Source organism: Equus caballus, chromosome 19 (genome assembly GCF_041296265.1).
Source record: "Equus caballus isolate H_3958 breed thoroughbred chromosome 19, TB-T2T, whole genome shotgun sequence".
NCBI classification, from domain to species: domain Eukaryota; kingdom Metazoa; phylum Chordata; class Mammalia; order Perissodactyla; family Equidae; genus Equus; species Equus caballus.
Genome location: NC_091702.1, coordinates 1,328,745 through 1,341,866, shown reverse-complemented (window position 1 = coordinate 1,341,866; position 13,122 = coordinate 1,328,745). Strand labels below are relative to the sequence as shown.

At 35.3% G+C, this 13,122-nt stretch overlaps 1 protein-coding gene across 7 annotated transcripts in view; it reads right to left on the bottom strand.

The window, feature by feature from the left end:
- The window catches only part of LOC138919041 (ATP-binding cassette sub-family D member 2-like), a 173,057-nt gene that overhangs the window by 151,900 nt on the left and 8,035 nt on the right, over positions 1 to 13,122 (bottom strand). For 6 of the 7 annotated variants that reach the window (XM_070242998.1, XM_070242999.1, XM_070243000.1 and 3 more), the window contains exons 5-7: positions 4,595 to 4,716; positions 1,076 to 1,244; positions 244 to 338 (exon numbers count right to left, since the gene is read on the bottom strand). In XM_070242998.1, coding sequence (XP_070099099.1) covers positions 244 to 338; positions 1,076 to 1,244; positions 4,595 to 4,716 — 386 coding nt within the window. The remainder of the gene's footprint in view (positions 1 to 243; positions 339 to 1,075; positions 1,245 to 4,594; positions 4,717 to 13,122) is intronic. The other variant, XM_070243004.1, reaches the window with a different exon arrangement.

The window sequence follows — 13,122 nt, the reverse complement described above, 5'->3', positions numbered from 1 at the left end:
GGCTCTCAGTGAACTGTAATTTTAATTTTCAACCTGGCAATAAAGCAGTAGACATCAAATTTCTCTTTCTTTCTGCTTTCTGAGGAATTAACTGCTTTTGTAATTCAGCCACTGTGCATACCTTCCTTGATTTCCCCTCCTTTCCATATGCTCCTCCATGTATTTAACAAATGTACATGAATTCTGTGTTGTTTTTTATTAGTGTGATGGCAACAATCAGAAGATTTTTGAATATCATCTTACTTTGAAGTTTAGCCTGGAAGCCACCACTTCTCCCGTTGGTGTATGTATGGGAACATTTTCGCAAATAATTCCATGATCCACATCAATAACTTCTCCTATAAGTTAAGGAACGACTTAAGTTACAAAAGCTATCACACGTTATTCTTAACTACGTAAATAACTTAAAGTATAATGCAACATAGATAAATTCGTTATAAAGATAATTCACAGTAACAAATCAGAAAACCAAGTGAAATATAGATATCTATATCTAAAGAAAAGTTTAACGTAAATTTGGACGTTTTGACACATCTACTTGGAAAATCTTTCTCAGAAACATTACTTACCAATAACCTAATGTCAACATCATAATGAGAGCAAAGCTAAACTCTATCTGATATAACCCAGCCATACTCTTTACAACTACTTGTTTCTCTAAATTAACCTTTCTTACAGAAAAAACACGGTGCCCCAGAAAGGGAATTAAGACATTTATATATAATTTTTAAAAATATGATAACCAAATAAGTTTAAAAACATAGGATGATGAAGAATAATATGACATTAGTTCTAATTCTGTTATTTGATTTTTAAAAGCAAACAATTCATTCTGCCATATGTGCAGTTTCCAAAAATAATTCTAGAAATTTTGTTCTAAATAAAGGTAACAATTTTTTTTTAATGGTAATGTTAGTCACCACTCCTCACACTGCAATACTAAGTTTAGGAATAACTATTTAAATAAATAAATGTTGGTTTCTTTTATCTGTTAAAGACTAGCTTCTAAAAAACTTTAGTTCTGTTGATAAACACTTAAATACAGGAAAAATACAAAAAAATTTGAGTCTAATACCTTTGATTTCCAACGTATCACTGAGGGATAATTCTATGTTAGCTCCATTCTTGCTATGGTTTTCAGACTCTTGCATGCCAGCAGTTCTCTTATAAATGCCTCTTTTCACTTCATCAAAGACCCAAAACATATTGTACACTCGAGCAGTATAGCCTGCTAATTCAGTGATCTAAAACCAACACAGAGAAATAAAATAGAGTTAATATACTCAAGACAGACTTAAAAAAATATGCAATCATATAAGCTTTTTGATTTAATATTAAAGATCCTATTTTATTATACATGAAAAATAAATAACATATCTGATAACTAAAACAAGTAACGGTAAAAAGTTTCTCAAGAGAGCAACATAGCAACGTGTCAATGTAAGTTTGATTGGGATTATAAAACACATAAAAAATTATTCATTCAAGTCACGGTTAAAAACAAAATGTAAAGATTTCAGAATATTAGTGAGACTTAAAAATCTTTGGTCAAGGCGCTGGCCCCACGGCCAAGTGGTTAAGTTTTCACGCTCCACTTCAGCGGCCCAGGGTTTTGCCGGTTTGGATCCTGGGTGCAGACCTAGCACCGCTCATCAAGTCGTGCTGAGGTAGCATCGCACATAGCAGAACCAGAAGGACCTACAACTAGAATATACACTGTGTACTGGGGGGCTTTGGAGAGAAGGGAAAAAAAAGATTGGCAGCAGATGTTGGCTCAGGTACCGATCTTAAAAAAAACAAATCTTTTGGGGCCAGCCCCGGGGCCGAGTGGTTAAGTTTGTACGCTCTGCTTCAGCGGCCTAGGGTTCACCAGTTGGAATCCTGGGCACAGACACGGCACTGCTCATGAAGCCATGCTGAGGCAGCGTTCCACATAGCACAACTAGAAGGACCCACAACTGAAAATACACAACTATGTACGGGGGGCTTTGGGCAGAAAAAGGAAAAAATAAAATCTTCATAAATAAATAAATCTTTAGTCAAATTTCTGATTTGACTCGTTCAAATGACAGATTTCATTTCCAGAAAATTAGAAATTTTGTGAAAAGCTTAAGTTCATTCAATGAAATTATGATCCTTTATTTTGATATCTTTTTTCAATTTAAAATAGGTTTTAAATAGAAGAAAAATACATATTTTTCTTATTAGAAATGAATGCTTCTGAGTCAAATTGATTGTCAAAATTCCTAAGCTTGGCAGAGAAAATATCCCTGCTAGAGGATACCAAAATTGGGAGTGAGCTCAATGTAAATCTTCAACTCCTTTTCAGTCCAAATTCCACAATTCAGCTTCTTTTCAAGCCAAACATGATTTATATGCCCAAAGAAAAACATTAAATATGACTGTTTTCTAGGTGAGATTAAAGATAAGATGAGATAAATCTCTGCTTTAGTCCATAAGGCTCAATAGAGTGGTACCTTGCTCCTATCCTGCCAGTGATCCAATTTAGGCTGAATCTCCTGCTGTTTTTCTATTAAAAGAACACCTTGTTGTCAGGGTACTGTGAAAGGTGACTCATCTCCTGTCAAGACCATCTTTCTCAGTGAAAAGGAAAGCACAAAAACCATTCCCTTACAGAAATGTTTACTAGGAAACTGGAACCAGTAAGCGAGGCAGGTCACTAGTAAATGTCTCTTAAACAATAAATTGTGGAATAATACAACAATGCTGACATTTGTGTAAGATTTTTGTGTGTGCAAAACAAGCAGTAAAAGAGTGCATATTACTGTCAAAAGCTTTCTACCGTGTTTCTACTGTGTGAGAGGTCTGTAGCTGGATTAGTATCGCATTTCTATATGTTAATGTTATAGCTATTTAAAGGGTAATTTCTCAAATGTTATCCACAAAAATCTCCTGAGTTCTCAAGCAGAGGAAAACAGAGCTAAGGATTAACAAAATATGGATTCAAAAGAAACCTGGCTAAATATATTTGCATAAAAAAATAAAAAGTCCAAAACCAAATGTAGAGGTCAATTAAAGAAAAGCAGGAGGCAAGGAGTTAGTAGACCAGGAGTCAGGGTGGAGCGGGCCAAGAGTGTCTGAAAAAACCTGAGAATGTGACTGTGGACAAATTACTTTGGGATATAAGACAGGGGGTTTGCCCTTGAACTCTAACTCTAAAAAGGACCCTTGCTCCCTCTGGAGCTAGCAGAGAATGCATGATGCTTTCATGTGCTGTCATAGCAGCAATAAGATTCTTTAGAAGTGAACATTCTGTGATTCAAAGCACAGTCAGCCAAAATAAAGCAAAATGCAATCAGTTTTTGTGTCGGAGACAATGTAGAAAAACTAATTGATATTCTTTCTGTGACTTAGATACCAAAGTATTTTAATGTGAGATGGCCAAAATTTTGATTTGTCATTTAATTTTAATAAGCAATTTATTAATCAAAAAACCTATCCTCAAAACTGTGTCTTCAGATTATCAAAATTACTATTTGAAAAATTTTTTAAAATTGAGTTGGTTTGGTACGTGGCCCTAAACAACTGGTTTTACTTTTATTTTTTTAACCCAATTCAAGAAATCAGTTGTTGAATGAGACTGAAAAGTTTTGTGGGTAAATCACAAACTTTGTAACTCTTTTATATGGCTTATTCGAGGCTTATTTAATAGGCAGCTAAATTTATAAAGATGCTCTGGCAATTTATATTGATACAAAAGCCACAAGAGTAATTAATAGTGAGAATGTCTGTCCATGGGAATATTATGTAACATCTGAACTGAATAAAATGATTTCCAGTCTTAACACTGTGATATTTGCAGGTCATTACCATTCTTTCAGCAAGTATTTATTGACCACGTACAACATTCCAAGCATTAAAATGGATATTAAGAATGTAAAGCTGAGTAAGACAGTTCCTGCTTTCCACTCAGGGCCTGGTGCAGGGGATAGTCAATTACAGTGTGGTAAAGCACCAGGTGTACTGTGAACACAGAGAAGGTAGAGCCAGACTCTGCAACGAAGGCGGAAAGAAGGTGGAATCACAAGAGGGTTTTAGAGGTGGTTGGTGAGGCTTGACTTGTCAGGAAGGATGAGTAAAAGTTTGCAAGGTATATAAGTAATATTATTGGCTAACATTTAGTGACTGCTTAATATGTATTGTTTTAAACATTCTACATGTATTAACTCACAACAACCCTACAAAGTCAATGCTATCATTATCCTTATTTCACAGATGATGAAACAGACACAGACAGGTTAAGGAATTTGAGTAAGTTCATATAATTTGTAAATACTGGAGCAAGAATTTAAATTTAGGCACTCTGGCTCCAGAATCCACACCTAGGGGTGTGTTTTTTTTTTTTAATTAAAAACAAATACATCATACTATAGACAGAAAAAGAGGAGTTATAATTGAAAGTGTAAAAATTAAAGGGTATTAGCAGCAATATACTTGGGAGGGCTGCCTTACTCTTAGCAATGTTTGGTAGAGAAAAATGTTTCCAAAATACTAAGTATATCTTGTAATTTACATTTTGCTTGATTTTCATATATCTTATTTTAATCAAATTGATGATGAGAAATGCAAGTACCTCTTTGTATGAAGACATAATCCTTTCAATAGCATCAGATCCAGAGGCCAATAAAGTTCGAGCAGTAGTAAAGGCTTCTGTCCGTTCACTAACCATAGCTTGTTTGGGGCCATCCTCTAGATCTAAAAGCAAACTACAAAACTATTGAGTTTTTTCAAGTAACTAAATGTTTTATTTTATACAGATGAAATTATGGCCAAAACAACCACATGTAAATTTTTCATTAGTACCAGCAATTTCTTAGAAATTTAATGAATTATTGAAAATACAATATTTGTACGAGATTTTATTTAAAGCTTTCTTTTGTTTCATTATTTTTTTAGAAGGAGACTTGGAACAAAAGTAAGTCTATAGGAATTATGACTATTTTCACTTAGCATTCTTTTAACTTTTTCCAAATTCAACTCCCTGCCCTTATTACAGCTAGGCAATCAAATACTATGGATTTGGTCAATAAAATACTACTAATAGGAATACAAGCAAATATTTCTAGTGTAGTTCCTTTAATAGAAATGCAAGTTAGCTGACCCTCATAATCCAGCCTCTGTCTACCTGTTTCAACCAACCCTCACTCTACAGTCTAGCGGCAGCCCAAACATGCAACACTCTATTTATCCTCTGCTATTTGCATACATGATTTCTTCTGACTTCAATATACTTCTCTTCCTTCTTTGTCTAGCTCTTTCTTCAAGAGTTAACTCTTTAGTAAAGGTTTCCCTGGAAACTTTTGCTGGCCTTTCCAATGGACTTTAAGTTTCTTAAGGGTCAAGAATGTGTGTTTTATTCTTTATTCCTAGTACTCAGCAGAGTCTCCAGCACATAGTACTCCTTAATGTGTATTGAATGGATGCATGGATGCACGGATGGGATGGATAGATGAATGAACATCCTAAATTACTGTCAATGCAGAATTACGGTTAAGAGGAGTCAAACTAGGTTTGAATCCAGGCTTTACTACTTATTGGCAGGTAGTAAGGTAAGTAGAACTTGCCACTTATCCTCTCCATGCCTATTTTCTCATTTGTAAATGAGGGAGACAATAATACTATCTCAAACAATTCTATCTCAAAGAGTTGTTTTAAGGTGAAATACAAATGAAGTGTTAGTCTAATCTATGGCCTATAATAAGTTCTCTAAATGTTAGCTGTTATTATTTTCTCTAGTTATTATCGCATATCTATTTAATTTAGTCTCATTCTTCAAAATTGTTCTCTCCAAGTCATTATTTTAATCTTTCCAACAATTTGAGTCTCTGGCCCGTCTATAGATTATTTCCAAAGTTCTAAATTAAATGGTGAAAATTAATGAAGAAATTAGAGTGATATAGATAGTCATAGTCTAACTTTGATATTTATTGTTCTCTGACTTATCTCAGTGCAAAGGTTTTTTTTCTCCATATCAGTGCAAATATTTAACTTATGCCCTATTATGACTACCAGATAATTTCATATTTACTTGCTCACAGACAGCTCAGCTGGGTTTGAAAGAGATCCACGCATAATATAAGGTAAAATGCACTCAGCAGATATTTACTGAACACCTAGATATGCAAGAAATTAGGCAAGGTGCTATAGGACATGCAAGGATAAATGTGATTTTCAGACTCTTTCCTTAGGGAGCCTACAGTTTGGTAGGAGAGAGAAGATAAGTTCCCAAATAACTATGCAGGGCAGCCTATGAAGAGAGTCAATGGGAGGTGTTTAGAGGAGGCAAAGATCATTTCTTGCTGCAAGAGACAGGAAATGCTTCATGGAGGAGTAGACTGTGAGTGAGGCCTTGAAGACCACATATAATTTCAATAGATCATAAGTATAGTATAAGCAACAGGACAGAGAAGGGAAACTTCAAGCAATGCCAACTGAATGATAAACAGCTTGATCAAGTTACAGCATGGGTTGGTGTCAGGCACTGATTTCACCCGAGTATGAGAATCACCATGAGTTCATGGGGCCCTTTTACAATAGTCTAGGGGCCACCCGGTGGCCGAGTGGTTAAGTTCCTGAGCTCCACTTTGGCAGCCCAGGGTTTCGCTGGTTGGGATCCTGGGCGCGGACACGGCATCGCTCAGCAGGCCACGCTGAGGTGGTGTCCCACATAGCACAGCCAGAGTCACTCACAACTAGAATATACAACTATGTACTGGGGGGTTTTGCGGAGGAGAAGAAGAAGAAGGAAAAAAAGAAGATTGGCAACAGTTGTTAGCTCAGGTGCCAATCTTTAAAAAAAAAAGAGGACAAATAGTCCAATGTGGTTCCTCCTAGCCCTACTATTGTCACTGCTCTAGAGGACTCCTGTTAGCCCCCTTGAAGTGAGTGAGTTTCCCTGAGGAATGAAAAAGAAAGGCTTTGAGTGCTGGTATAAGTGAGGAGTGAAAAATGTGATTGAATAAATAGATTGGAAACAGAATGTAGATATTCTTACATTTAAATGTGTGACAAAATTTAGATAGACACAAAAAAATTACCGAAAGATTCTCAGCAAGCTACCAAAATAGTGAATTGCTGAATCAGTTAAAGCACTAAGAATAGTTTTGGCTCATAGAGAATCTGGCTGGTGATCTAAAATAATCATGGGATTTTATGAATTTGGGTTAAAAGCGGTTTAAATAGTAGCTTTTACTGACAGTCTCTGTTAAGAAGTAAAAACACTAGCACAGATGAACTGGTGTTTGACATGGCATGGTACTTTCCACGTCGCTTTAGCAGATTAATGCCTATTGGGTTTTCTTCGTGCTTTTAGCAACAAAATTACAAATAGCTCTGGACAGATTTCATTTGACTTTTATTCTACGGATTGTTCTTTGGAAAGTACTGTGAGAGCAGTGCCAGTAGTATTTTGCCATGCATACAACAGCCAACTGCATAGCCTCTGTGAGAAGGGTACATTCCTCAGTGTCAGAGATATAAATTCATGACCTAAAGCACTCACCTATTTTGTATCCCAGATCAACACATTTTATCTTCCTCACCAAATATTTTGAATACGTTGTCAAAAGTGCCTCACTTAAGGATTTAATATTTAACATTATATCTTCTCATTTTACTGCTATTTTCAGCTCTGCTAATAAAAGGATATATTGAAACACGGTCACATCTGTTGCTATTTCACTGAAAAGGTGAGAAAGGATTTAAAACTAAGGTTATGTAATACATTTGTCAAAACCCATAGAACTGTATAATACAAAGAGTGAATCCTAATGTAAACTATGGACTTCAGTTACTAATGTATAAATATTGGTTCATCAGTTATAACAAAGGTATCACATTAATACAAGATGTAAATAACAAGGGAAATTATGGGAGGAGGGGAAATTTGGGAACTGAACACTTTCTGCTCAATTTTTCTGTAAACCTAAAACTATTCTAAAGAAAATTGTCTATTAATTTTTTAAAAATTAAAAAAGCAGGCTACCCTTCTGTACTTTTTTCTTTGGACTTACAATCTGAGTTTATTTCTTGTCATTTATGTTTTATCTTTGCCACCTTGACAAATCTCAATCTTACCCTACCTCATACCATATATAAACATCAATTCTAACTGATGATCTTAATGTGAAATGAAAAACCAATAAATTTCTAGAAGATAAAATAGGAGAGGGCCGGCCCAGTGGTGCAGCGGTTAAGTTGGCACGTTCTGCTTCTCGATGGCCTGGGGTTCGCTGGCTCGGATCCCGGGTACAGACATGGCACCGCTTGGCAAACGCCATGCTGTGGTAGGCGTCCCATGTATAAAGTAGAGGAAGATGGGCATGGATGTTAGCTCAGGGCTAGTCTTCCTCAGAAAAAAAAAGAGGAGGATTGGCAGTAGTTAGCTCAGGGCTAATCTTCCTCAAAAAAAAAAAATAGGAGAATAACTCTATGACTTTGGGTGACGCAAATATTTCTTAAACAGGACAAAAAAAGCACTAACAACAAAGAAAATGATTGATAAATTGAACTATATTAAAATTATGAACTTCTCTTAGACACTTAAGAGACTGAAAAGGCAAGAATAGAGTGGGAAAAGAGATTTGAGTGTGTGTGTGTGTGTGTGTGTGTGTGTATCTGACAAACTACTCATTACAGAATACACAAGAGCTTTACAAATGAACAAGCAAAAACCAGATAAGCCAGTTTAAAAATGAAGAAAAAACTTATCGGTACTTCATAAAAAAGGCTATCCAAGTAGCCAATAAACAAATGAAAAGTGCTTAACCTCCTCAGTCATCAGAGAAATGCAAATTAAGACTACAATGAAGCACGCTTATACACTCATAAGAATGCCTAAAAGGAAAAAGACTCACATCAAACATTGACAAAGATGTGGAGCAACTAAAACTCTCATATGTACTGCATGATACTATTTATATAAGGCTCAAAACCCAGCAAATACTAATGAATGATCGGTAAAATGCCTGCCTTTGCTGTGGCATGGGGGCAGGGGCAGGAGGAAGTGGGGATGGGGGTAGGAGGCTGAAGATGAGGATAAGACTGGGAAGGGGTTTCTGGGATGGGAGCTTCTAGGATGAAGGTAAGGTTCTGTTTCTTCTCAGTGGTGCTTACGTGTATGGGTTGACTTTGTGACAGTTCACTGAGTGGTACACTAATGATTGTGCCGTTGTGGGCATGTATGTTATACTTTAAAAATTATAGCTCCTGACACGAATAGCTAATTACAGCTAAAAAGTATGTCTTTGATATGTACTGATAATTACTGTGACAATAATTGGTCAACAAGAGAGTAGTCATATGTAAACTGACCCAAATACAAAATTATATTTCAACAATTTGGCATTTGAATATGAGACATACTCCTGCAGCAGGAGCTATGGAGATCATCTTGTTGGAAGTACATTTTAGGAATAAAATATCACCCATGTTATGAGGGTTATGGTAGAGTTCAGTTCCATTCCTAAGAGTGCTTTCAGTTGCTACTTCTGATGTGCCACCTCACGTTAGCAGATCACCAACATGTGGACGCTACTGGCAGTGCTAGTGGCTTAGGTGCACTGTTCACTGCCTGTCAGGTGTCTGTGATAAGGTCCGGCAGAAGGGACCTATAAGTAGCTTTCCCTGGCCTTGCCCAGAACTGCTTTTGATATGAAGAGAAGAAAAGTGGCCTATAATATTAAAAAATTGAGATACAGCTCCCAGGTAACTATTTTCTTGACATAATTTCAGTCTTTCTCTTAATACAAAGCAAAGAAAGGGGTAATGTCCTCTAAGAAAATATAACAGAAACTATATATAATTAACTATTTCAATGCCTCTATTTCAAGCATTAGCTCCCACGATTGCTTGGTCTCAAACTAAGTTAAGTCCCTTATAGACTAAGTTCCAATATAGCTAAATGGAGGTAGCGTGATGAAGGTAAGAAAAGTAACACACTAGGAATCACATAATGTCTTCTATCCTTAGTGCTTCCACTAACCATCTGTGTGCCCTGAGGCAAATCTGGGGCTCCAGACTGGATGACCTCTAAGCTCCTCGTCTGAGTGAAAATGGCATGATTCCACATGCAATTTTGTAATGTGAACTTGAATATAAACATAATCCTGTCCTAACCATAAGATTTCACTTGAAGTTGTAGGTGGGTGGTATAACAAATCTACTACAAAACTATTTTTCTTTTCTCCTCCAAAAAAACTATGCAGGCTCTTCCTCCTATCTGCACTTTTACCTCTGACTTCCTAATCACTTTTAAATATCTTGCTCTCTTAACAACAATAATCGTGCCAGCAAATGTCTATTGAGCATTTTCGATGAAGCAGGCATTGTTCTAAGTTTTACACATGTACTCTTCTTTAATCCTCCTAACAACCCTGCTATAATTTCTCCCATTTCAGAAATGAGGAAATTGAAGCACAAGAAGGTTAAATGACTTGCCCATAGTCATAGCCTAGTAAGCAAAAGAGTAAGCATTTGAACCCAGGCAATCTGATGCCAGAGCCCACATGGTAAGAATAGAATAAATATTAACAATGATCCACCTAAATTCTTACTACTTGCTGAGAACTGTTTCAAAGCACATTAAATACATTATATACAATTTCATAATTCTGTAAGATATATATTACTATACCTATGGTTAAGAGAGGAAAACTGAGGCATATAAAGTTTATGCAAATTTCTCAAGGATGGATAACTACTAAATAGCTGAGTCAAGATCTGAACAGTGGCCTGCTTCTTTATTGTATTGTCTTTTTTTCCTCTATCCTACTTTTTCTCCCTTTTCTCTTTGCCATTCTTCTCTCATTCACCCACTTTTTCCACCTATTTTTGCTTTAAAATATACAGTATCATGTATTTAATTCATCTCTAACATAAGGGACAACTCAGGGCATAAGTGTAAATTAAGACTGAAGATTAGATTAGAATATATGATATGTAATTCCAAGACCTAAAGCCTCAAAGATATATCATTATTTAGAAAAAATAATTTTGTATGAGTAAAACGCTAACAATATTTTCATGTGTTAAATCATTGTAGGTCAAATGTCTTTAGTAAATACGTACAAACATTATAAGCGTATATATAGTAACATTAGAAATTACAGAAGATATTGAAGCACCTTCTCATAATAATGCTGTCATACGAATTTATTTTTTTCTTCTATGACATTCTTATACTGCTTCTCTTTGTATAAAATCCTCTTTTGAAAAGAAGCTTTAAGAATTACTTTATTTTACTTGCATCACTGTGATTATCATAATTTCAATGTGAAATTTTAATGTTGTTTCTTTAATTTAATATGATATTTTCAGGATTTATTTTTAAATATCTTATTACATCACCCATAGAAATAAGATTGTTAGATTCTTTGCATATACTGTTTACTTCTTACTGGTCTCTGTGGGGTTAATTTGTCACCATTAATAGCTGCATTTTCTCTGCTCTATGTTGAATACTCTGGGGTTTTGTAATAAGACCCGTGCTTCCAAGCACTAAGAGAACTACACCATGATCTTGTCATTGGTGTTGTCTCTATACGTTATATACGAACCTTTTAAAACATCCATATACTTAGACCCACTATGAATATCTGATAATTTTGTTGTGTCTTACTAAAACTAATCTCAAGACCATAAATTTTTGTGTCATTTTTTTCTCCAATACTTTTTTGAAAAAGCAATTTATTTTATCTTATAATGAAAGGATTATGTCTAAAAATACTATTACTAACAACACCTTATTCAATATAAACTTTTTAAATGATTTTTTGAAAAATAAAACTTTGAAAACATAAAAATAGATAAAATTCAGTTTCCCAGTGGTCTAAACACAGTATTAGACAGTTGAGTTGTGGAGTATATTTGGTATATCTACAGTCTTATCACATGGGATTGACAAATTCCAATTTACTAAAATGAACAATTTTAGGTTAAGAATGACTCAAATTTGACAAGTTTTTTTGTAATAATTGGTTAAAGCATTGAAGCACTGTTTCAAAATATTAAAGTATAGGGTAATTCTTTTACTTGTTTTTATTAGATGACTTCAAACAAATAACTTAATTCTTAATTCTACACCAAAAATAGCCGTAAAATAGTGTGAATTCTGTTACCTTATTCTCAGTGTTGCCTTTTGTTTCCTAGGTAATAATTGTCACTCTATATCAAGAACATCAAGAGCATGCTCTGTACTTTATAAACATTATTCTGTTAAATCCTCCCAACAGTCCTCTGAAGTAGCCTTTCCAATTCTCCTTTTACAGATGAGGAAATGGAGGTTCAGAGTTTAATTAACATGACTGAGAGGATACAGGCAGGAAGAGGGAAAGCCAAGAGTTGAGCTAAGCTCTGTCTTACTACAAAGCCCATGCTTTTATTTAGTTACTTCAACACTAAGGCCAATTTTGACCAAGTGGTTTTTAAAGAGAAGGGGGAACGTTTTATTTTGGAGGAAGAGCAGAAAATGCTGCTACTTTAATTAACTCCCCTTTGTCTCTGCCCATTAAGACCCAAACTCCCATCTCAAGTATTACAGAACGTTTTAATATTGTTCTTGTTGTCCTTATCTTTCTTAGTTATCCCAAAGATGAAAAATGTTGGTAAAAACCACTGGGGTGGTGATAGCTAGAATTAGACAGGGGCAGCTTGACAACCCCTACCCCCACAATGCCACCAAATCATGCTACATAGGAGCTTTATCTATGTTACCTACAAGTAGAGGAGATCTCCTTCCATGGTGTGAAGCACTTCCTAAAACAATATTCCTAGTTGCCTAATGTAGTCAACCAACTCTTCAAATCACAAAACAGGGCAGATCCAGTTATAGAATATTTATAGACTAAATACATGGGATGTGCAGAACTGAAGTTTAAAACACATGGAGAGAACTTACACTGCTTTTCAAGATATTAATTTGAAATATCTCACAACTGGAAAGGACTTTTGAGCCACTTATCTCCTTTCACATTGCAGGTATTATTATTGGATGTTGCAAAGTCTGCCTTTGTTTCTGACCATTAATGACCACAGAAAAATGGCTACATATTCAGTTTCACTCACACAAAACCAGCAGTGACACCTTCAAGAGAAATAATCCTA